The following is a 26,237-nucleotide window of genomic DNA, read 5'->3' as shown; positions in this document are numbered from 1 at the left end:
TCCCTTGGAATTGGCATTAAAGACCATTGTGAGCTGCCATGTGAGTGCTGGGAATTGAACCCGGGTCCATTTGGAAGATGAGACAGCATTCTTAACCACTGAGCCATCTCTCCAGCTACACCTATGCCTTGCTTTTCATGCATGCTGGTACATTTGTGTAGCAAGTACTTTACCACCTGACTATCACTGGCACTAAGGAAGGCTTTATCACTAAGGAAGGCTTTATCACTGATAGTTAAATTGTTCTTTGCTGTTACATATTATGAATTGATATATAATCACCACCTCTTTACAAAATGTTTTTTTAATTTATGTAAATGAGTGCTGTATTTGCATGTATGCCTGCATGACAGAAGAGGGCATCAGAATCCATCATAGGTGATTGTGAGCTGCCATGTGGTTGTTAGGAATTGAATTCGGGATCTCTGGAAGAGCAGCTCTTTTTATTTTTTAATTATTTATTTTTATTTTATGTGCATTGGTGTTTTTCCTGCATGTGTGTCTATGTGAAGAGCAGCTCTTAATTACTTGAGCCATCTCTCCATCCCCTACAATGTGTTTTTAACCCACTTTGTTGACTGAATTTGTACTGTTTAAACTTCATCTACATGAGTTATGGGTTGTGTCCTAGGGCAAAATAAGCAGTTTGTGGGCACCTCAGTTTCTCATCTGGAACACAGGAACAGTAGAATGGAACCAGCTCATAGTAGATGTAAGAACTGAATGACTCATTAAAAATTTGAAGTGATAAATAACATGCTCCACAGATGTCCTTAATACAGTCATTACCGTTATTCCATTTGATTCTCTGGATTTTCAGGCAGTTATGTAGATCCTAGCAAATAGTGCCTATTTTTTTATTGTTTCTGGAAAATGTTCAGATGAAAGAATTTGAAAAGTAATGAAGATTGTATTTTTCTTTTTGAGTACAGTAAAAACATAATTTTAATAGTTTTATACAGGAAAACTGGCTAGTGGTTGAATGAAATCTTGAAGTCAGTTTAATCAATCTTAATGAGTTTTTTGACGGGAGGGGTGGAGAGAAAATAATAGGACTTTGAATTATACCTCTGTAAGTAGAATTATAAATCTATCTATGGTATCTGCAGAAATAATTAGTTATTTTAAATATTAGTATTATACTGTCACTTTTTAAAGATTAAAGGTAGCTTGAAAAAAAAAAAAAAACACACCCAAATTTTGGCTGGCTATGGTGACATACACCTTTAATCCCAGCACTTTCGAGGTAGAGGCAGATGATCTCTGTTAGGCCAGCTTGTTCTACAGGGAGAGTTTGAGGACAGTCAGAACTATACCCCATCTCAAGAAAATATCCAAAGTGTTCTGCTTATTCTAGTCATGGAGCATAAAATATAACTTCGTGGGGCTGAAGAGATGGCTCAGTGGTGAAGAAGAGCACTTCCTGCTCTTCCAAAGGACCCAGGTTCAATTCCCAGAACCCACATGGCAGTTCACAACTGTCTGTAATACCAGTTCCAAGGGATCTGACACCTTCACACTAATGAACATTAAAAAAAAAAAAAAGTTAAATAAATAAAAAAATATTTAAAAAATACAACTTCTCAATCTGTGTAACTTTAAAATAATTTTTTGATCTTTTAGTTGCTGATGTCTTTGTAGTTTTATAAGTCTGTAAGTAAGTACTTACTTTGATTAACTTTAAGCATTATCATTTCAGAAGCACAAACTTGTGGGGCGCTCTTTGGCTTTACCATACAGTGAGAAGACATGAGTATGGTACTTGGGCTTTATTTTTGAAGAACTTTGAGAACTAGTAAGAGCTGGCTGTGTACTTAATCCCACAAACCACAATGAATTCCTCACACCTGGCCTTCCCAGCATATTAGACTACAGCCTTTACAGCAACTAATACTTGTTTCCATGCCAGTATGAGTAGTTTGTTCCAGTCTGCTGTAAAGTATGGATAGCTCTTGTCACTGCTACATACTACATAAGAGAGTTAGAATGCTTGAATCTCTTGATTTCTTTACTCCCTCTCTCAATCCCTACCCCCTTTCCTTTCTACCGCCCCTGAGAATTTGGCACCCCCTTCCAGAACTTTCTGTAGTGTTCTCCCTTCTCATATTGAGTTTTCTGTTTAAATATATCATCTGAGATGCCCTCCCTTTTATCATTTTTCAAAATAAGTTTAGTTTATATTATCTGCCCTATTCTTACTGTCTTCTAAATTCTCTGGATCATGGAAATGACTCAGCTCATAAAAATTGCTGCTGCCAATGGACCCCACATGTGGACGAGAAAACTGACCTCCTACAGATTGTTCTCAAGACCTCCATTTGGGAGCTGTGGACTTTATGCAACCACACACATGCACACAAAATAAATAATAAAGATGAAAATTTTAATACTTTAATTATTAGAGAAAAATGCATAGCATTCATCAGTGCCTGAAAGTACCTGGTTATTTAATCCACTAGAATTCATGCTTAGCAGGGGCAAAGATTTTTGTCTATATAGGTAAAACCATGCTTTTTGAATCTGTAATAGTTAGGAAATAATATATTTTGTGTAAGTTGTTGAGATGGGAAGTAGATACTGTTGAAAATGTCATTTATTGGAAGATGGAATGTTAAAAATCTTTAAAAGCATCTCATAAACTTTAACAAAGAATATGATCTGAAAGTGTATGTCAGGATTTTTGGTTTCTTTGTTTTTAAAGACAGGGTCATTCTGTGCCTCAGGCTGGATTGGAATTCACTGTTTAAGTATAAATAAAGCAGAGTATAATTAAAAGTAATTGGAATTAAATATAAAGTCATTTCTAGAATTTTTAAAAACTCATTAGCAATCATATTATATTCAAACAGTAATTTAAAGTTAAAATGTAAAATGGAGAGAAAATGATAGATTTTTGAAGCATCCAACTTCACTATTTAGAAAGTAATTATAAAATGTTTAATCATCAATTAGCATATAGGTTAAGTATATCTTAACTCCAGATAAGTGCTAACACCCCAAACGCTCCAGTTCTAATACTTTTTACATATCATGACTGTGATTTAAAAATTTTACAGATTTTTCAAATCTTTGGTTTTTGTGGGGAAGGAGCTTGGATTTGGAGTTCTGAATTACAGAAAGATGGTTAATCTGTAGTTGCCAAGTTGTGTTTGTGTACAGAAGTATGTGATTTTAAAAGTATGTCTGAAGTTGGAAAACAGTGTTTTGAAAGATTATTTGAGTACCTGAAAAATGTCTTTGCTACAGACTTGATACTAATGCATATGAAGAACCTTTTGAATGTAAACATTGCTAGAACCAATCCTGTGTCGTATAAATTTGTTCCTTTAGCACTGACCAGGAAGGAGTTCAGACAGCATCTTATATGAAAAATCTACTGGCATCCTTTTTTCTTTTCAGTAAAAACATTTTAATCTTAGATATTTACTGTTGAGCAAATCATTAATTTATCGTTTAAAACGTTATTTATGGAAACTCTTTATTTTACTCTACCTGATTCATAAACTGTCAGGTGTTGTGACTTAACAGTTGATTTTACATCTTCTACTGTCCCTTGTTCCCTTCCTCTTTTGTTTATTTTAGTGTAGTGTAGTTTCCTGTAGTCTTTGTACTACATCCTCATAGTCTTTGTTTCTGTTTAATAGATCTTTTTGGTTTCATTTTTTTTTTAAATTATTGACTTTAATTTAGAAAATATTTAGATTCTTCTTGTGTGTGTACAAACGCATGAACATGCTTTCTTGGTCTCTTATTCTTTGTGTAGATAAGATACAGTCAAAAACTAATAATTTTTTTTTCTTGAAATAAAATAAGTAGAGGAACAATTACCATTCCCTTTAAGTAAATTAAATCAAACTTCAGGCAGTTATCGATTCATTTATTTATTTATTTTTAATATTTGTTAGAGAAATTTTATTTTAGAATTTTAATTCCATTACCAAACTGTGTTTAATGTTTTGCAAGTTAAGGTTAAATTTAGCAGATCTGTTTATTGGAGAGAGTAACTACAAGAAGTCATCACCATTAGAAAACATAAGGGAGGTGGAAGACTTAATGCTGTAGATTGTTACTGGTCACAGATGTCACCTGTACCATTAATGAAGATAACCTTTAATATGTAGTCTGAAGCCTCTACCTTGGGAGATAGATGAAAGAGGATCATGAGTTTGAGGTCAGCCTTGATTTCATAGTGGCATCCTGTTTCATCAAAAGCAACCAAAGCTGTAGTTCTTATGTGTTAAAATCTTCTACATGCTGTTTATTGGGCAAAGGTACAACACTGTTGTGTTGTTTGGGTGTAATGTGTAGTCCTTAAGAAATGTAGTCTTCGTATAGTATAACTTTAACCTGGGAATGTGGCAGGCTTCCTAACAGTTTCTTCATTCTACAGATAGTACACCATTTAATCTTATTCCACCCTTTACCTCTTTTGAGATGGTAAAGCTGGGGTAGTTCTACTTAACTGCATTCTCTACTGTAATGTCTTTCGTGGTTTAAGATTTTATGTTTTTCTAAGAAATTTGTTTTTATTAAAAACTTTTTTTATATATTTTGACATCTAAATACATATTTTTTTGTGGTCGTTTATGGTTGTTTTTGCCAGGGTCCATTTCTAGTTGTCTTTAAGCTGTTAGGTTCTTGACTGCATTGTTTAATAACATGTAGTGTCCATGTAGAAAGTGATATTTAGTGTCACACACTGCAGTAAGTGACTTATCTCACAGCCCTTGTCTGGAAGTCACAGCATCTCTGTTATGCCCTTCTCACTCACTTTTTCTTCCAGTGCTTAGGGCTTAGCACATGTGGAATTTACTTACCTATTTCTAACCTTTGTGAGAAAATATACTAAAATATCTGTTTCTTGGCATTAAGTATTCAGTAAGTATGCGTTTTTAGGCAGCTATCATTTAAGATGTCCATTTGAAGATATTAATGTTCATTGTAAATTGTGTCTTCATATTGGCCAGTGTCTTATATGTGAAACCTCTGAAAGCTTCTCTATTCTTTGTTTTATAGGTAATAATGGTCAAAGTCATGATTCTTAACTGCTTATATAGCCCTTTTGTCACCAGCTACAAGTTTATTAAAAACTTATACATCTCACTCAGTTAACAGAAATGAACTTTTAATGTGTATAAAATATTTATAGTTATATAACTATAGTATTTATAGTGAATATATAGTTAATATATATAGTTAAATATGTTAGCAGTAGTGACTGTAGTCTCTAACAAAAGAATTTGATTGGTTGTGTTTTAACCTGATTGATAAAGGTTATGTAGTTTCAGTGTTAATACAATTGTCTAGGATACACACACACAAATACACGTGCACTTCATTGGGAAATTAATAATTTTGTCCTAAGTATTGATGGTTTTTGGAGTGATGGATAATTCACCCTTCTCTCTCTAGGTCTAATGTGCACCATTGCTTTAAAGCAGCTCTCATATATAGTTTGTAAACTTTAGAGTAAGTGAAATAGCATGTCTTTGCCTAAGGTTACATTTTTCTCCTCTAGAACCAGGGAACATCCTTGTCCTCTGTGGCCCCCACTCAGCAGCCCCCCACCCTTTTATATCCCAGCTACTAACTACAAGATCAAAATACTGTGGCTCCTGTAACTATAATGTCTTTTTGTAGTTCCTTGTTTCTTGTTTTGTAGTTCCTTCTTTGCCATCTTACCATTTTCATCCAGTTGTTTAATTACCTTCCTTAAGCACATACTTCGATCTTGCCATTTTCTTGCTTAATACTTTTTTTTTTTTTTATTGTTATAGTTGGCAGGTATTCTTTGTTTAACATTAAAGGTCTTTGGTTCTTGCCTCCAACATTTTTTATTTTCTTTATTTTTATTTTTTATATATATATTTCTCAATAGGACTAACCTTTCTCTCCTTTCTAAGTAGTCACTACTATTTATCACGTGCTTTGATATTTGATACATGTTAACCTAACATTAACATTAACTTTATATTATTGGCCTAGAAGATGCCTCTTGCGTAGCTTCATCAACTGTTAATTATAGAAATTGAGTGGTGTTTTTCCAGTGCTGCTCTGCTTGCATGTGCTATATCACCCTGGAATGTAACTGCATAATTCTGTCTCTTGATTATAAGCCAGTCTTGATGTCATGGCCCATGTTGTACTTACTTTAAATGTTTTTATGGTGGTATAAGATTTAATATTGAAACATCTGCATACATGTCCTCCCTTATTCAGTTTAAATATCTATTTTACAAACGACACTTCTGCATCTCTGTCTAAAGAAATACAGAATGAAACAGTGTTTTTCTATGAATGTAACATACCTTTAAAGAATTTATATCCTTTCAGGAAAATAAGACATTATTCTAGTAAACTCAGAGACATCATACAGCAGATGCCACAAAGTCAGCATCACTTACTAAGAAACGGGATACATCAGACACCACGTCTATGCTTTTATTTGTATTTTTTTCTTGTCTTTTGCTGATTTTTTTTTCTCTACTTGCATAGCTGTGTGAATATAAAAATCATAAAGTACAAACTTTTATTTTGATGATAGGCTGAATTTAGAATTTATTTTAATGTGTAGACTAAAATCAATATCACATTAATAAAGCCGATTTTGAGACTTTAGCTTTGTGTTTTTGTCAGTAGCCTATTTTTAATGAAGTAATAGTGGTGTTATACTTTAGTGTAACTTAAACCCTCATACTATTAATTATTTCTTGTACAATCTGGTTGTATTAGACTTTGTAAGAAATGGGGAGGTAGTATATAGTTGCTTATGTTGAAGAATGAGGACATGGATTGAGTCTTACATTTATGGAATGAAATACAGACTTGTAAGATGTAACTACAATGCTCTTTCTTTATGCTCTAATATAATTAATTTGTTTCTAGATGCTGGCATCACCATCTACATCAGGTCAGCTGTCTCAATTTGGGGCAAGTTTATACGGGCAACAAAGTAAGAATTTTGTATTTATTCTGGAATAATTTATATTTAAGAAAAAAAAGTAAAGAACTACCAATTCTACCTATGTGGGTTTAATATAGGGCTTAACAGAAGATAGTTAATTTTCAGTTATATTTTACTTGTGTAGTAAACCTCATTATGTTGGATCTAACTAACTCTAAATTTGTTATTTCTTGGATATAGCATCTGTTGTTGTTTATTTTGATATATATATATATATATGTCTTTTGCAGTTTTTTGAAAATTTGCTAAGCAATAAAAAGTAATTATATTTTTGGTTTTAGTTGGAGGAAGTTAAGGAATTTACCCTTATTGGTTTACTGTGGTGTTTAGATTTTGGCCTATTGCTATGAGTTCATTATTCAGCAGCACTCTGTGAGGTAGTTTTCATTTAGTAGAAAATACTAATTATTTATTGTACAAAATATTAATTTGGTTTTGTTCTGGTTGTGCCACCTAAATTTTTTACTCATAGTTTAGTTTTATTTTTTTTCCTTATGTAAGGTTTTGTTTTATAAAGTATTATAGTACTTTTAAAGCGCTTAGCACAGTGCCTGGCTCATAGTAAGCGCTCAATAAATTTTAGCTATATTCCCTCAAAGAAAAATTTATAAAACTAAATTATAAAATATTTTTATGCTTTTTTAAACTAAATTTCCAAAATGTTACATATTCATTAAATTTTATTTTTGTTAGTATAAATAATCTACTGATTTCTTGTTACTGTTGTGAATGGAGGCTGGGATAGTGTTACGAGTCACTGGAAGAGAGTTTCTGATCACTGTCTCAATCAGTTTCAAGCAGGAATCAGAGGTCACCCGTATGAGGAGAAGCAGTTTTTGATTAGTGCCAGGACAGTGTGTCACACCACTTCACTGTGCTTTGAGTTCCCAGCGTGGCGGCGGGTTGGGGCCACTTCATATTGTATAGAAAAACATTGGTTTGTGTTTTGTTTGTTTGTTTTTGTCTCTTACAGTTTTCCTCTTTGCTATGAAACAGTTTTCAAATACAGAATTACTAAATATTCATACTTAAGAAAGAACATGCTTTAAAGACTTTATGAAAAGTGGAGTTTCTTATCTACAAATGTTTATCTTAACCTGTTCAGGCAATTTTATAGATATTATGTTCTTGTTAGCTTATGTGTGGAATGACTTTTATCCCTTTGCAAAACCTTCCTGTAGAAAAACCTAGCTATATGAAGCTCTCTTCTATTTCAGAACAGGAGCTTCATAGGCCAATTAAAAAAAAAAGAAAAGAAAAGAAGGAAACAAAGAAAGAAAGCCACAGTTTATCATAATAGAAAGAAGATATACAATGGATAAAAAATGTCTGAAAATGTGAGATTGTTCTGTAATGGTGGTTGCTACCAGACTTTTAAGTTTTTAAGCTGCAAATGTGACATTGTTTTGGGGATGGATTTGGTTTGGAAGGTAATAATAACCTTGACAAGACAGACATTGACTTCCAATTTTCTTTAATTTGCTTTGTTTGATGTGAAGAACATACAAAGACTGAATGAACAAATTGTTTTTCTTAGAAAAAAGTCTTAAAGATACTAGTTTTAAAAGAAGCCATGTATGACAAACATTTTTTGTTGGACTTGGACTTAAAAAGTGGCTGTATTTGATAAAGTTTTAGTAGTAGGTATTCTGAAGAAACATTGTCAGACAAGAGAACACAAGCTACAGTTTGAGGTTTGAGAGGTCACAGTTTTACTTGTGTATGTTAAAATTTGAGAATCTGACTTTAGTGAAGGTTAGTGACAGTGGAGATGTTATTCTTGTGGAAATTTATTATAAGTATACACTGAGAGTGGTAGAACTTGAAGTTCCTTTTCACCTCAGTCTGTTAAGTACCACTGTTAACTCTGTATATTTATATTTTACAAAGTTCATTAATGATTTATGCTATTTATGCTCTCTCTAGGTTTTTGTTGTTGTTGATTGTCTTTGTGTCTGTGGTCTTTGTGTCTGTGGTTCGACAGTCTTAGTATGTAGGCATTCTAGTCAGGAACTCAAATCCTTTTGCCTGTGCTTTCAACATGATAGGGTTACTGTGGCTTGTTTTTATTTTTCATTTTTTCCTTTCCTTTTCTTTCCTTTTTCCTTTCCTTTTTGTTTCATTTCTTTCTTTTTCTTTTTTTTTAAGTTAGAGGAAGTGAAGAAAGAAAATGGTCTTTTTCCAGAACTAAAACCTGGTGAAATTAAGCACCTGGATGGGGGTCCTCTTGGAGTGGATGCAGGATGTTTGAGTCTACATTTTGCCAGATTGGGATATAAGTGATTATATAATAAGCATATGAGGTATCCAGAAAATACTGGGTTAGAGAGAGAATTGTATGATTTCAGGCCCTAGTGTAAAATGATTATATCTAAATTCATGACTTCACCCAGGGGTTTGTGTGGATATTGCTCAGCAGTTGATAACTATAGTAGCCAGGAAGCACGCTGTATTTAAGTTGCATGGTGTTCTCGACTTACCTTCTGAGTGTGTTCATAAGGTTTGAGACAGTCTTACAGCCTTACATGTTCATGGGCTCTGTAAAACTGTATGCTGGATTGAAATTGACAGAGAGCCAGGAATCTGTTTCTCCTAGATCTTCATTGTGTTTAAATGAAGTAGTTGTATAGTTGGAGCAGCCTTTCCTTACTCAGCAGTAAGTATTTACAATCTTGTAAGTGTAGAAAAAGGAAACTTTATCTGGTGCCTTCTAATGTGTGTATTATATGTAAGCAGTTAGTTAACTAGCTTGTGTCTCGATTGCAAAAGGCCCCGATCAGCCCTTGAAAAAAGAAATAGATTTTAGGATTAGACTCCAGGCTTGTGAGTGGTGTCATAGTAGTCTATCTAATTCTTTAACTGATAGTCATCTGTGAGCATAGTTCACTTTGTAAAATAAGAGAGTATAATTGACAGTGTAAAAGTGATGATATTGACATCGTGAGGCACAGGAAAAGTAACTTGCAGTTGCTTTAAGAATCGAATTTGACATGCTTGTTGTTTCTGCTGAATGGATCTCAAGGAACTAGAGATGTATGTAGATTCTCCTTTATGGTGTGTGCATACTGTCCAGCAGGCAGGCCACAGTGCTGCTGTAGCAGTTCTTTACTGTGTCTTGGCTATCTGTGTGTCAGTAGGACTGCATTTATGAGAAGCACTCAGATATTTGCTGTTATATAACAAGGAAGATAAATTCGTGTATGCTAATGGTATAAGCCCTTAGATAGCTTTATGATGAAACAGTGCAGGGAATAGGGAACTTGTTGCTTGTTGATTGAGTTCAGCTAATAATATAAGTATCCCTTTTCTGTGGATTAGAGATCAAATTTAAATCACCAAATTTTCCAGTGGAAACTGTCACTTCATTAAACTATCACATTTTCTTCACCATTAAAATCATTTGTTGGCTTCATCAACTGCCATGCACACATTAAAGATTGAGGGAAACCTGGTATTTCAGGATTTACTGTGTGTGATTCTTCACAACTCCATGAGATGTTAAGAAACTTGGCAGATCTTGTAGATAGCAAGTGATGGAGACAGAATTAACTTACTTTGTAGCAGTGGTACTCTGAATATGAGCTTAGAACAGTTTTTGAAATCTGAAAGCTGAAATCATGACCTCCAGTGAGTTATTTGCATAAAAACTACTACTGTTGAATCTACAGATACAAGAATATACAGGACTGTCTTCTGAAGACAGTGTGATAGGATTTATTCATGTATTTATTGAGTGCTGCCCTGAACATGGTTATATTACAAGATCTAAGCAAGAATATAACAAGTAACAGCATTTCTACTTTTCACAGTGCCTATGTTTAATGGAAGGAAACAGAATAATTATGCAGGCAACTAAGGAAATATTGCAGTTCTAGTAATTAGTAGTACAAAAATTAAGTCAAGCTAATGAGATGAGGATGGAGTTCATATTTTTCATAAATCAAGCAAAAAGCCTGTACTATCTCTCAGAAATTAAAATTTAAGATGGAAACCTGAGTGTGAGCACAGTAGTCCCAGGAACGGCCTTGAGGGAGCCTTTTGAGTACAGGAAAGCCTGGAAGACCTAATAAGTCACTTAATGACAAAAGAACAGTGAGAAAGTTAGTGTAATGAATGAGAAGAGATCAGTGAAAGAATGGGTATCTCTTCTCGTAAATATTCCTTAAAGAATTAAGATTGGCTGGAGAGATGGCTCAGACATAAAGAACACTGGCTATTTTAGTAGACCCTCCAGATTTGGTTCCCAGCACCTATGTGGCAGATTACAACCATCTGTGTCTGTGATTCCAGAGAATCTGACATTCTCCTCTGGCCTCCTTGGGAGCCAGGCATACATGCGGTATACAGACATATGAGCAGCAAAGCGTCCATACACATTAAAAAATATTTTTTAAGAAATAAAGAATCCAGCCCATGTGGTGCTTTGTGTGTAAAGGCAAATGCTGCAAAGCCTGGTGACCTGAGTTCTATCCCTAGAACTCACCTGATGGAGGGAAAACAGATTCCTAACAAGTTGCCCTTTGACCTGTGTATACACAGACTTACACTTGCACAGTAAAATAGTAATTTGAATATGTTCTAATTGTACTAGCAAAGGTTTTATGATGCCATCTCATTTCTAGCCATCACTTTGCTTTGAAGAAAGTGGACTGAATGGGGAAGGACTAAGAGGCAAGACTCAGTATTTTAAGCATGAAAATTGGATTAGTGATTGAGAAGTAGTCATATTTGGGATATTTTGGAAATACAGTTTATACAACATATATGTTTAGGACAGGGAAATTAACATATTAGGAAGATTTGAGACCTGTATCATTTTGTGAATGGATGCTAATAACTTAACTGGAAATTTAGTTTGAGGAAGAATACAAAGTTTGCTTGGGGAAATGTACAGTGCTGCGCCATGAGAAATGGTCCCTCAGAGCTCCTTTGTCTGATATTCTCTGTGGTTCTCAACAACTTGTAGCTAGTTTTGAAAGCAGTTTGTTCCATCCATATTTCCCATCTGATACATGCTTAGTCTTGGTAAGGCATGCTCTCCTTGTTTTGAGATCCTGTTTTCTAGTCCTCCTGAACATCAGGGACTAAAGCAGCACCATTTACCTTGCTCACCTGTCTGCATTTTCATACAGCTTGTCTTCTCTCAGACTTAACTGTCTATAGCCACCCGATTTTGTAATACTACTGCCACCATCTTATCTACCTATGTAAATCATGATCATTATTGCATTCATACAGTCTCCAGGAGACCTTTTCTAATCCCAAATTGCCTAAGTTATTGTGCATGCACTCAAACACAGTGACTCACTTAATCCTTAGAATTTGTGTATGCATTTTAATAATCTTGATCCCTGTGGTGAAAGAGAAGGGAAGGCATTCTTAGTGAGAGGATGGAATGGATCATGAAGTTCTAGGGACACATTTGAAGAGAAGAGGGGGGAATGAAGGAAGATTATTAATCATACATAGAGTATGAAAGCAATGAAATGTTAATTAAGGTTAGAAAAACTTTCTGTTTGGGAGCCCTGACAGAGTTCTAAAGATCAAGTTGTGGTCATACCTAGTAATACAAAATAGTGGTTCCCAAAACCTGGCTGTACTGGATGGTTTAGGGCAGTACTTGGCCTGCGGGTCACGACCCCTTTGGGGTTGATGACCCTGTCACAGGGGTCGCATATTAGATATCCTACATGTCAGATATTTACGTTACAATTCACAGTAGTAGCAAAATTACAGTTACAAAGTAGAAATGAAAATAATTTTATTGTTGGGGGTCACCACAACAGGAGGAACAGTATTAAAGGGTCACAGTATTAGGAAGTTTGAGAAACACTAGTGGTTTAGGATAAAGCTACTACTACCCGTGAATTACCCAAACTCAAGTCACAATTTCTAAGACGCAACAAAGTTAGCAACTTACTCTAAAAAAGTGGCAAGTAATGTTAATTGTGAAAGGACTTTGAAGTAGGATTCAGAAACTGGATTGATATCTTCCTGCTTTGTTGCTTGTGATCTGTTTTTTAAAATACTTGTTTAGTTTTTTATGTATACGCTTGTGTGTTCGTAAGTTTATGTGCACTTGCATGTGTGTAGGAGGCCAGAGGGTGTCACATCTAATTTGGACTTACAGGTGGGTGTAGCCTCCTGATTGTGGGTGCTCAGAACACAACTTAGTTCCTCTCTCAGACCAGTCAGTGCTCGTAACCTGAGTGGTCTCTCCAGCTCTGCTGCTGTGGTGTTAAGCAGGCAGTTTAACAGCTGCTTTTAATTTTTAATGTATAACTTGGTTGATCTCAGAAAATTGTTGTTGTTGTTTCTGATTTCTTTTCATTTTAGGAAGGAAATAGCAGAATGAAATAATTTTACCTACAAACTTATATGTAGGGTAGGTTGTGGGTAAAGAAGTTATGGTGATCAAGCATCGCTTCACACTCTATCTTTTGTTAGTTTGAACATGACAGTGAATTTCTACAGAAATCTAGATCATTGGTAGAAACTTTCAAGGCCTCACATAGGTGCTGTATTCAGGCGTTTGGTGCCATAGCTGAACTTCCCCTACTGCTTATCTCTAGCAAGGGCTGCTCTAGATGGTGCAACTTGCTCTAAGTGTTTAATTAAGATGCTGTATGCCTCTGCTCTTTAAAAAAATAAAAAGCTCATGGACTACTTAAATTTTGTCATTAATTAAACACATTGTATGTGTGCATTCTTGGGATTGGGTCACATGTGGGCCATGGTGCACACGTGGAGGACAACTTGGGAAAGATAGTTCTTTCTACCAGTTAAATTCTAGAGATAAAAGCTGGGTCAGAGACTCAGGCCTGGGGACACCTGTACCCACTGGGCTTGTCACAAACCCCTTGGAATGCTTAAGTCTTTTTTTTCTTTTTTTTTTTTTTTAAGGATTTTTGAAAAAAGGATCCATGGAGAATTTAATTCAATATTTGTTCAACAGCTTATCAAATAAGGGGTAGGAATTTATTTAGAATATATACATGGAGTCATCCTGAAATAAAAGGTTGATTTAGAACCTTACCCTTTTTAATTGATTTTTGCTTTTTCATTCCTTATGTGTTAAAGTTAGGATAAAAGAATAACTGTCTTTCTTATAAAATTGTTTAAGAAAAAAGAAGTGATACTTAAGTGGTCATTGTACCTTCCCAGACACTCACTGTCAAGCTCATGTGCACTTACTTCTACTTTTACCTTTCCTAGTTCTTGTATGCCACCACCAACACTCAATTGAGGTTTTTCTTTTTGTAGCTTGTATGTTCTGGTCTTGTCCTGATATTTTAGAGATGACTTTGTTATTATTTATAATTAGAAGATTAAATTTTCTCTCCCCCCTTAATCTATCCAGTTAACCATAGTTCAACTCAAGTAGCTTAAAAGTAATTACCTAGTATATTTTATCTCCTAAAAATAAATCTCTGTAGGCTTTTATTTAGTGCTGTTATTCTATTTTAAAGAACTTCAGTTTTTAAGTCAAACTTCAGATAACACTTAAATATTTAAGAATTGGTGATACAGTTTATAATATGTATTTTTCATCTTTCATAAATATTTCAACAAAATGAGTTAAATGTGTTAGATGTTTTAGCTTTGGTTAACCAAGATGAATTTGGAGGCTAAAATTCAAATATTTTCTTTACTTCACATTGTCTTCCTCTACTTCTTTACTTCCTTTACTTCCACTCTTTAATTGAATAAAGTCTTACCATTCTTATTTTCTTGGACAGTATTTTTTTTTGCCAACATTCAGATTATGTACAATATTTAAAGTAGTTTTAAAGTTAGAATTATTTTTTACACAGACAGAAAAATACACATAGGGTAAGTTACTGTAGACAAAAAAAAAAAGTCTTTTGTAGGACCTACTTTAAAGGGGCAAAAAGATAGTGAATTTTGGAGAATGTGTAACTTCCACTGAGTGATAAGTGTAAGGAGAATGGAAAGGAAAGATGAAACTAGAGAGAAAATGGAGAGGCATTAAAAAGAATGAGAATAGGATGGAAGAGGAGAGAAGAGATAGAAATCTAGAATGGATGGATAGATGGGTGGATGCATAGGAGATCAATAGATATCCAGCAGATAGAAACACATCCAAGTGTAGGCTGGAGGAAGAAATAGATGAAGGGTGTTACTAGGCACTACGTTGTGAGCACCGTTGTTCCTGCCTTTCATAGTACTGCCCTCCAAAATCACGAGGAGTTTAGAAATCCAGATCCTAGCCCAACTTTTCTGTTACCTCAAAGAAGTCAGTTAACTTATCTGGGGATCAGATTTCTTATCTGTAAAATGTAGACAGAATAGGTGATCTTTAACATATGAAAGTGTACAACTTTAGGAATGAGTCACTGGCAAAATATACTCCTGTTGGAAGTTTTCTGCTAGAGCAGACTTTAAGAAACTGTTTAGAAGTGGAGATTAACCATCTTAGGTTAGGAAAGCCTTTCCTGTCTTACTGCTTATTTTCCTAGCAGCTTATTTAGTGTTTGCCACATACTAGGCACCCAGAAAATGTGTATTAGGAAAATTACCATTTTGAAAGTTTGATGGACCCACCCATAGGACCTATAGAAAAACTGTATGATTGAGGGAGGGAAAGACTGATTTCTTCTGGAGGAATCTTGGGCTGAATCTTAATCTCATTTCTTCCTTATTATATATTTAGAGAAAATGTTAGTAGGCAGTAGCATTTCTAAAGTCACAATATACAGTGTCTAGACACAAATAAAATAGATTAACAATATACACTTTAGGTCAGTTTCCTTCCAAGTATCTTAAAGAAATTCCGAGGCTAACAATTTTCAGGTAGCTATTAGTGGAGTTTCTGTGAGCACATAGTTATGCCAAAATACAAATTTTGCTGATGTTTGAGAGACTGTACAATTTATGTAGTCTTATATTTACATGAAAGACATAGACTGTGAGAAACTATAGTATATGTAGTATTTTATTTATGTGAAAGGCGAAATCTCAGGCTCTTTAGATCTTTGAAATGCTTAGACCCAAAACTGAAACCAGAAGGGAAAAAATATATTTTAAATCCCCAGAACTAAAGTCATTATTTTCTGATGAGTTATGTTTTTTTTTTTTTAACTTCCAGTTTAAAATAAATTTGGTTGACCACTGTATCAACAGTCAGCAAGCCAAAAACAAAGCACTAAATCACATGGGTCAGAATAAGGGAGGAAATGAGGCATTCATAGACAGGGTGGCAACATAAATGACATTGTACACCTTTGAGAGAAAAAAGAAAGGTACACGTGTATAGAATATTAACTCTCCATTCTAAATCTAAAATAACCATCTGAAAAGAGTGTGTCAGACATTTTTAAAAAGAATGTCCAATTTGATTAATACTCTTGAATGTTATAACTGAATGGCAAACCTTGTAGTCTTAAAAAGTACACACATGAAGCATGTCTATTCCTGTATCTAGCCCCAGATGTGCTAGAGAAATATAGGGTCTTTGTACTTTGAAATATTTTTAAATCATTTCAGTTTTGTAGTCAGACCGATATCAGATTAGGGTTTTCTTTTTCACAATTGCTAAATATTATATGTTGGGATTGTAAAAATTGTAATGTTACAAAATATGTATTAGTAATAGACTTTCTCTAAAATGCATTTACAAAGGATTATATAAAATTAGAGATACTATCACAAAGTGGGAATGATTGTCTTTCCTGTGTACATTAATTGTAAATTAAAACAAAACACACAGTTATTTCAGAATTTATTAAAGGCATATTTGCATGTGCCTATTTCACACATATGCCCTTAATGAATCAGAGAACAAGATCCATTTGTATTATGTAACATCTTACTTGGTATGACTATCAACATAGTTTATTGTAAAAAAAAAATAATATGAAAAATACAAAAAGATAATCAAAATACTAATTTCAGGCTAGAACTTTCGTTAAAAATCACAGTCCATTTGCAGTGAGTTGAATAATAAGTCATATTAATATGTTTTAAATTGCCAACTCCAGAAGATGGATACCAATTTCATTCCTGATGGCAATGAATTTCCTTCTTCTGAATTTTTTTATTAGGTGCACTAGGCCTTCCAATGAGGGGGATGAGCAACAATACCCCTCAGTTAAATCGCAGCTTATCACAAGGCACTCAGTTACCGAGCCACGTCACGCCAACAACAGGGGTACCAACAATGTCACTTCACACGCCTCCATCTCCAAGCAGGTATTTATTAATGGACCAGAATATTTTCAGAATGTATTTGGTAGATTAAGGAAGATTTAACTTTTTAATATGGTAACTATTTTTCTGGTTCAGTGCTTTGCACTAAGAAAACAATACGTATGTTCATTTAATTTCATTGCAAAGTGATAAGTATAGTATAGTATTTTTGTCTTGAAGCCATGTTAGTTATCATCTGAATGGATCAAGGTTTAATCACCTCTTGGGGAGCATTTACCAAAAAGCCATATACCTCTTCCTCAAAGATGTTCAATTTAAAATGACTCCCCAGATAACTGTGTTCCTTACTTGCTCGCTCCCTCACCACACATCTATTGTTTAGTTACAGTCAAATTAAACAGATAACATGATTATGTATATTATTAATATCAAGAAGACAGAATAACATGAACTTTGAATGAAATTATTATTATATATATATATATATGTGGAAAACATTTATATCATAGTTGTCCCAGTAGTTCTCATCTGTGATGGCACCTTTTTTAGTTCCACTATAATATTAGGAATACAACTGGAATGTGTATTTGAAATTCTAGGGGTTAGAGCAATTGATTATTTATAGAGAATTTTAATGAGTGATTGTAGAGAGCTTATTTAGTATGATGGACTTCTTTTTCAGGGGTATTTTGCCTATGAATCCTAGGAATATGATGAACCACTCCCAGGTTGGTCAGGGCATTGGAATTCCTAGCAGGACAAATAGCATGAGCAGTTCAGGGTTAGGTAGCCCCAACAGAAGCTCGCCAAGCATAATATGTATGCCAAAGCAGCAGCCTTCTCGACAGCCTTTTACTGTGAACAGGTAAGATGTTTATTGATACTGCATATAATTGTCTTTTGGGGTATCCTCAGGTTTGCCTTTTCATATGCAACACCTTGTTTTTAGTGTGGCTTCTGTCTCATAGGTGTGTTTTATTGTATGTCTGTGAGCAAAGTTGTTACCTATTATAATCCGTAACCCTCCCCAGACTCAACATGTTCTTAGAAAGATGCTTTTGTGTTATGTAGCATGTTAAATCTTTTTGTTGATGTATTACTCAAAAAGGAATATTCTTGGGTTGTCACCAGGAACATTTTTATTGTTTTGTCCTTACATTATTGAGTAAAATTTATCCATCCACGTGCTAAGAGTTCTGGGTTTATGACTATGACTGGAAGAAACATGTTTGATTATCACTGCCATTCTTTAGGTATGTATGGTTTAGAAACCTGCTGAGCTAAAATACTTTGGGTACTTACTAAGGAAAGAGTTCACAATTAATATGAAGACTATTTTAAAGCAATGCTCTTTTAAATTTGATGTCTACAGAGTCAAAACTAAAGAACAAGCTGGTATTTTCCTTCCGTTTTCTACTATCCATTGCATGTACTTTATAAGAACAGTGATTCACTTTGTTAATATGTTGAAGTTGCTTGGGTAGTGTGAGAGTGTAAAGCAAAACAACATACAAGTTTGAGTTACTTGTCAGTCACATATTATGTGTAAGTTTATGCTTAATTTTTAAGAAAACTATACAATGAAAGAACCTTCGTTTAGTTGTTGCTATCACGTCCATCTTAGTCAGTTTTTTTCTTGTCAGATGTTCACTGCAGTGGGTTCTTTGCTCAGGCCCTGCTCAACCTGTATCTCATGAACTCCGGTTATTTTATATAGACTACATTTTCTATAATATTAAATAAGTTTTTAAAATTATTTGCAACATGTTATTACAGCCGTTATCTTTGATAGTTTCTTAAGTCTATTTCTTGGGCTTTATTGCATCTTCCTGCATGTTTGTTCATTAAGTATATTCTTAAATTTAAGTTTTTAATTATTCAGAAAATGCTTTGCATAAAAAGTGTCATTGTAATAAAATTCTTAATTCCTGCTTATGTGTACTCCTGATAAAGTGTATTTATTATGAAATGGCTTTAACTGAATACTAAATCTGTATTTGAGGGTATCTATACAACCAACAGCTCTAGTGAAGTAGGAAAGATGTTTATGCTCACTCACTGACTCTGCTCTGGAATGTTGGTCCACTAGCTGCATAACTTATCAGAAGCTGGCTAGTTCTTCAGAGTTAGGTAGAAAAGTTAGAGCTGTCATCTTCAGATGCTTAGCCCTGCTCTGCACCAGCATACTAACCTGTGAGAAGGCTATTTAATGATAGAGTTTCTTTGTAGAATCTTCATTAATAATCTTTATTGACATCCCTAATTATTTGGTCTTCTTTTGAATACAATTTCTTTCTTTTTCTTTTCTTGCTTAGATTTATACAAAAAGAAAATGGAGAGTTATTGATAATTATTTGCAGAAATTGAGTTATACAATAATTCAGCATTGGGAGTACTATAGGAAGATTTTTTTTTCTGATAAGTAGATGAAAGCTAAACTATATTTTGATATGAATGATGTGTTTTAGAACACTGAATTCAATTTTTTAAAGTACATGGTCAGTTTAATTCAGGTCAATTCAATATTTATCGAGTACTTTGTATCTCTTAATGCTAAGGGGAAGGGAATGCAAGGATGGATAAGACACAGACTAGGACAGGGGATATAAAGAGAAGACTCACACTGAAAAAGAAGCTGTACAAGTCAGGGCAGAAAGCAGGTGTTCAGGAGAGTGGTCTGAACCCTGCCTGCCTACCCTTGAAATGGGTGCATTTATTCTGCAAGTAGCACACCAAGGACAGAAATTGGTGCCCTTAATCTCTGTTCCTCAACATTTATAAGTAAGTTTCTTTTTTGTTTTTAAAATTAACTTGCTATAACTGTTTGATTCTTTCTTGTTCATTGAAGAATTTTAGAGAAGTTTTTTTTAAATAAAGTTTATACTTTCAAATTATCATTGGTTTTGAAACGTTGTTTTGTATGAGGAGACCCAAAGTATATACTTTGTTTTTCTTCCTCTCAAAGGTAGTGTTCTTACTGTATATCTAAAATTATTTTCTATGTACCCAGTATGTCTGGATTTGGAATGAACAGGAATCAGGCATTTGGAATGAATAACTCCTTATCAAGTAACATTTTTAATGGAACAGGTAAGCGTACTCTGGAGCTAGTACCCTAATAAAAGTACAGTAGAGTTCTGCAATACAAGCATTCAACATACTGGTCTCTAAATATTAAGATTTTTTTGTTGTTGTTTTAAATAGTATTTAGTGAAAAACTGTCAGTGATAGGATTTAACTAAATGAGAGCAATGTAAATGTTTTTTTTTTCTCTACTTGGCCTTATAATATAGTATTTTGCATTGCAACATCAGTTATTTTTTAATATCTAAAGAGAGTAAATACTAACAATATTTGTGCCCCAGAATCTTGGTTTTGTTTTGTTTTCTTTAAAACTTTTCCTGTACTTAGCTCTATTACAGAAAACAATAGTGTAGACTAGGTTGGGTGGTAGGACATTCTGATTTTAGAGACTCAGATTAAAGAGAATCTGTCAAACATAGGAAGCACTTAACAGTTTTAAAAATAGCTTTCATAAAAATTTTCACATGTAATCCTTATGAATTTTGATCCATTATTATTTATTAAAAGATTGAGCTACCTGGAAACTAATTTGATTTTTGGCAAAAGTAAAATCTGTTGGTCTTTTTTCACCAACTGCTTTAGCCAGAAGAGAACAGGGAGTGGTATTGTTGGTTTGCTTTGCCTCTCGGTCCTCTGATGATGAGAAAATAAGGGATGCCGCTGTGATTGTAGGGCCAGAATTAAACAGTGTCATTGGGCGGGATATATGTGAAGCGGCAGCTGAAGGAACAGCAATAAGACGTGAAAGGAAACATTACTGCAGCTGTAGGCTTTTAACTTCTGAGTGTCGATGGTCTGTTGAATAGCTGAGGTGGATCAGCCAAGATTAAAACCATTGACAGAAATGGAAGATTTAAAGCATTTAAGTATTACAGTTTTCTGATGTGACTTTAAAATCTAACAACTTTGTAGTTCTTACAACAAAGTTGTATGCTTCATTGCTTTTAAAGTGTACACTTTTTCATGCCTAATATGTGAAGTCAGGCTACCTCTCAACATTTTAACTGAATGATGTTTTTATATGCTGCTATGAAGTTTCAGAATGTTTAGATTCTTAGGTTTTATACTGGAAAAATTATTGTCAAGACTTTCCCTAAGAGTTTATGCTTGAGAAAATTATAAATTGTTTGTTAAAATATTTTCTCACCTAATAAATGACAATTTTAAATTGGATATGGAAATATCTAAGGATGTGCATTAAAAGTTAATTTTTACTTTGTAAAGCTTATAATTAATCATATATTTTGAGAGATGTCTTTTTATAAATTAAAACAGTAAATAAGACTTTAACTTCTTTTGCTTTATCCATGTTGTATTTTAATGGAAAATTCATAAATTAAAAAAAAAATAATTTGTATGAAATTGTTTGTCTTTACCTTTATACTTACGGTTTTAAATTTTCACCTTTCTTGATATGTTAATACAGTTCTTTATTTTTAATCAACAAAGTTAGTCTTAAGATAATAGTTGTGATTCTTTTAATTGTAAAATTTTGAGAAAAATAAAAATTAATTGGAAAACAGCCCAATAAGTATATATGCTTATAAAACAAGGCAAAACATAGATAAGAGGAAAATTACAGTATGGGGTAAATTGTAGGTAGAAATTAGGTTAATTGTAGGTTAAGAACATTAGAATTCAGGTTAAGAACATTAAAAGGCTGAGAGAAAAACAATAGGCAAAATAGAGAAGTTTGGTTAAATGTTTATTTCTAATCGTAGCAGTCTAATTTAAAACAAATAAAATAAATCTTTATTCATTGTATTTATTGAGCGCCTACTGTGTAAAAGGTAATATAAACTTCTGTGTTTTGATCATTCCTATATTCCCCACCTACTCCTGAGACATAGGAGGAGTCCATCATTGCATGGAGCTAACATACACATACATGTGTACACATTTTCACTTCAGACTGAAGTGTACAAGGCAGAAGTCCTCAGGGCTTCTCTGTCTGCTGTTTGCCTCAAAGTCTTTCTGGACATTTGCAAGAGGTAATGTCATCATCATATCAGTCGAAGTGTAAAATAATCCAGATTTTGCCCCATCCAGTTTTAATGGAAAGAACAGTTACAGCTGAACAGTCTACTTCTTGTCCCCTAACAAGCTTTAAGTTTTATTGCCTTCTTGCAAAGTGGGAAATAGTATACACCCCCTCTTTATTCTTATATCTCTAGAATGAGGTATTTTAAGATGCTGGCTGTATACTGCCTTTCTCAGTTATTAGGTAAATAATTGTATGGCACAGAATCAGGCCGCAGTGTCTATGGCCACAGTCATGCACCTATTACTCCAGTCTGCACTATTAAGGAAGAAGACACTCTTGTTTCAAATGATATTTTGGTTTTTATAATCTCATTGTCTATGTTTGTGGAATCAGTAATGAGTATTATTTCTTATCACTTAGATGGCAGTGAAAATGTGACAGGATTGGACCTTTCAGATTTTCCAGCATTAGCAGACCGAAATAGAAGGGAAGGAAGTGGCAACCCAACTCCATTAATAAACCCTTTGGCTGGAAGGGCTCCTTACGGTAATTAATATTTTTAGTGTTGGCAGTTTAGGGTTCCGGTCTTGTGTACACACGTGCATGTCTTTGTGTGCATGCTCTTAATGTGTTTATGTCGTCAAACCAGGTTAGTGTTATTTTGTCGATTCATATTTGAAAACTTGTCTTTGTTTTCATACCTCCATAATAGCAAAGTTGAGTGGTAAACGTTTATATGGAAACCTAAAATACTTGACTATTCAAAGGTTGTTTTTTCTGTTCTTCATGCTTATAGTTTACTACATGTGGGTAATTTTGTGGTTTGGCTTTTGTTAGTTTGCCCCACATTATTGAAGCGAATGTATCTGGTGATTAATAATAACTATACATTAAGGTATTTTTGTAAGGGAAGATTTTTTTAGGCTCACACTGACACTGGGGCTGGATAATGCTCTTCAAAAGGAGAGTAGTCTAGGAACACTTTCATATAGAGTGTTCAGCAGCACTTCCAGCTTTAGCCTACACCTGCCAACACCATCTACTCTGTTGTACATTGTGGTACTCCTAGATACTGGCAGATACCCTCCTGAAAAGCTTGTCGCCTTTGAGAACCCGTGCTTCTCATTTTGTATTTTTATAGATTCTTACACATCATCAGTATCCCCAATCACTCTTTTTTACAGTCTGCAATAAGTTAAGAGATCTAGCTGGCAGAGCCTGAATAAAAATGTTAGGGAAAACCATAGGCAGTAAGAGTATAGCAATTCAGACATTAAAACTTTTGTTATATCAGCATAGCTATACAATGCTTATTACTATCAGATTATTGTTTCTTATGGGTGAGATCTGATAAGCTAGAGGCTAGTGTCAAGGCAGTAATGAGGTGGTTTGTTCATCAGCTATTTAAAAAATATAGCTCATTTTTCCATTATCAGTCAGAGGTTTTAAGTTCTGTATTTTTTGACTATGAATAAAAATAATGTGAGGAGGAAAAACTTTATTGATCCTATCTTAACCCTTCCAAATCTGTTTTCCCAAAATAAAACAGTGTCACCTGCCCAGGCAGTTGTGCCTAGCTGCTTGAATCTTAACTTCAGATGCTAATCTTGTTAACCTTTCCTCATAGGTCCTTTTTTCCATCCCTTTAAACATTCCCGTTGCTCTCCTTGGACCATCTCTAGTTTCTCCATTTCGTTCTTGAATTGTGGAGCCCCAAACTGGATTTTGTTCTCCAATAAGGGCCCGACTAATGACAAGTATAGTGGGAAGATTTTTTTCCCAGTTCTTGCATGTTTTACATCTGTAACATGGAGTCCACGAAAAAGAGAAATAAAGTGGAATTGTTTTATAATTGGTTGCAATTTGCTCACTCTGTAAGTTACTTTTAAGTAGAATACTGACATTCTTTTAAATATTATGTTCATTTTCATTTGACCACTAACTGGTGTTTATGGCATCTAGTCAGATATTTAAGGCTAGCCTGTAAGCCAGCATTTTTGATAATACTGCCAATATCAAATCCTATTTTATGCACATATATAACATTATATCAGAATTACAGGATTACCACTTTTTTTCCTTTTATTGCTTTATATGTTGTTTTTTTCCAGCAGTAAATCAAAATTTCATTCTTTATTATTGCCATTATATTAATGTTTGAGTTTTCAATTCATGTGCTTTAAGAAAAACTTTTGGTATATTATGATAAGCAAATTTAACTTTTTATATAATTTGTAAGACAATATCATAGATTCAATTACAGTTTTCTGGATTATTCTCATTACATAGTTGGAATGGTAACAAAACCCGCAAATGAGCAATCCCAGGACTTCTCAATACACAACGAAGACTTTCCAGCATTACCTGGTTCCAGCTATAAAGATCCAACGTCAAGTAATGATGACAGCAAATCTGTAAGTAGCTGAGAATCGTGTATGTGAGTGGTGTAGTTTTCTTCCCTTTAGACTTGTCATACATTAACAGTTACTACAGAGCTCTTTATTTTGAGTACTGTAATAATCTAACTTCTGAAGAATGTGGAAAGCTTTATAACTTGGAAGATAGCCTTTTTTTTTTTTTCCCTATTTCATATAGGTTTGCAAATTTCTGTTGAACTTCACAGTTAATTTAGACTTTTATTGTAGTCCCTGTCAGCTGGATCCCATGAAGTTTGATAATATAGACTTCTAAGGAGCTGTTTTTTTCTTGAGTAAGTTTTCTCCTTGAAGAATCTTTGTGCACATTTTTATGCCTATGTTGATTCAGCCAGTTCAGCTTCTGATTTAAGAAGTGTTTATTCCTTCTACGATTCGTTGCAAGGAGCTTTTTTTTGTATGTGTGATGGACTGTTATTAAACAAAATGGTAAAAAATATTGTTAGGTAAGAATGGAAATAAGTGTGGATTTTAAAAGTTTGTACGTTCCTAGTTTATCTTTGAGGTTGCTTTGATAATATTTTAAATAAAGTATATGCAGTTACTCTTATATAAATGTGTGTGTCTCCAAAGTATAAAAACTTGAGGAAAAAGATGTTTTCATATTTTTTCCTTGTAATCTATGATCTGAGATTTAAAAGAAAAAGGGTGAAAAAGACAGATTTTTCTCTCAATTTCTTGTCCTTTAAATACTCAAGGCTTATTTGGTTACCATTAGGCAGCTGTAGGGACACAAGTTTCAAGTAGAAACAGGTAATTATTTCCACTATAAATATAATAGTGAATAACAAGCAAGGTGTTCCTAAATTTAAACTTAGATATTTAACACATTTTAATGTCATACTTTCCTTTTTTCATGCTAGAATTTGAATACATCTGGGAAGACGACTTCAAGTACAGATGGACCCAAATTCCCTGGAGATAAAAGTTCAACAACACAAAACAATAATCAGCAGAAAAAGGGGATCCAGGTGTTACCTGATGGTGGGACTCTATAAATATGTCAGAGATATTTTAAAGTACATTTTCTCTACTTTTCCTAATATAAAATAAAAATAACCATGTTTTTCTTAACCAGGTCGAGTTACTAACATTCCTCAAGGGATGGTGACGGACCAGTTTGGAATGATCGGCCTGTTAACGTTTATCAGGGCAGCAGAGACAGACCCAGGAATGGTCCATCTTGCTTTAGGAAGTGACTTAACAACATTAGGCCTCAATCTGAACTCTCCTGAGTAAGTTTTTCTTCCATGTCTGTATATAAACTTGTAGCATTTAATGATTCTCATTCTGTACCTTTTTCTTTTGAAGACAAAACAACCCAGGCAGGCATTATAGTCATAATGCCACCCTGGATAGCCTCAGACATATATTATAGTTAATCTCATCAACACACCTGCTTACTCTTGGGGTCATTCCTTCTCTCTAGACCAGAGATCATTGTCACTCAGAATACTATTCTACAAGGATCGATCTGTGTGTCTGGCTGTCTGTATATATGAACGTATGTATGTATGTATGTATGTATGTATGTATGTATGTATGTATGTACCTACCTACCTACCTACCTACCTACCTACCTACCTACCTACCTACCTAC

At 34.0% G+C, this 26,237-nt stretch overlaps 1 protein-coding gene across 5 annotated transcripts in view; it reads left to right on the top strand.

Annotated features, from left to right (window-relative positions):
* Cnot2 (CCR4-NOT transcription complex subunit 2) overlaps positions 1–26,237 on the top strand; it is a 92,827-nt gene that overhangs the window by 54,929 nt on the left and 11,661 nt on the right. For all 5 annotated transcript variants that reach the window (XM_055625914.1, XM_055625912.1, XM_055625915.1 and 2 more), the window contains 8 exons: positions 6,886–6,952; positions 17,029–17,176; positions 17,817–17,999; positions 20,145–20,224; positions 22,623–22,748; positions 24,492–24,616; positions 25,501–25,621; positions 25,716–25,872. In XM_055625914.1, coding sequence (XP_055481889.1) covers positions 6,886–6,952; positions 17,029–17,176; positions 17,817–17,999; positions 20,145–20,224; positions 22,623–22,748; positions 24,492–24,616; positions 25,501–25,621; positions 25,716–25,872 — 1,007 coding nt within the window. The remainder of the gene's footprint in view (positions 1–6,885; positions 6,953–17,028; positions 17,177–17,816; positions 18,000–20,144; positions 20,225–22,622; positions 22,749–24,491; positions 24,617–25,500; positions 25,622–25,715; positions 25,873–26,237) is intronic.

The sequence above is a fragment of the Psammomys obesus genome, unplaced genomic scaffold, assembly GCF_907164565.1.
Source record: "Psammomys obesus unplaced genomic scaffold, mPsaObe1.curated_primary_1811, whole genome shotgun sequence".
Lineage (NCBI taxonomy): Eukaryota > Metazoa > Chordata > Mammalia > Rodentia > Muridae > Psammomys > Psammomys obesus.
The sequence above is the reverse complement of the archived record's forward strand: the minus strand, read 5'-3'. Positions and strand labels throughout refer to the sequence as shown.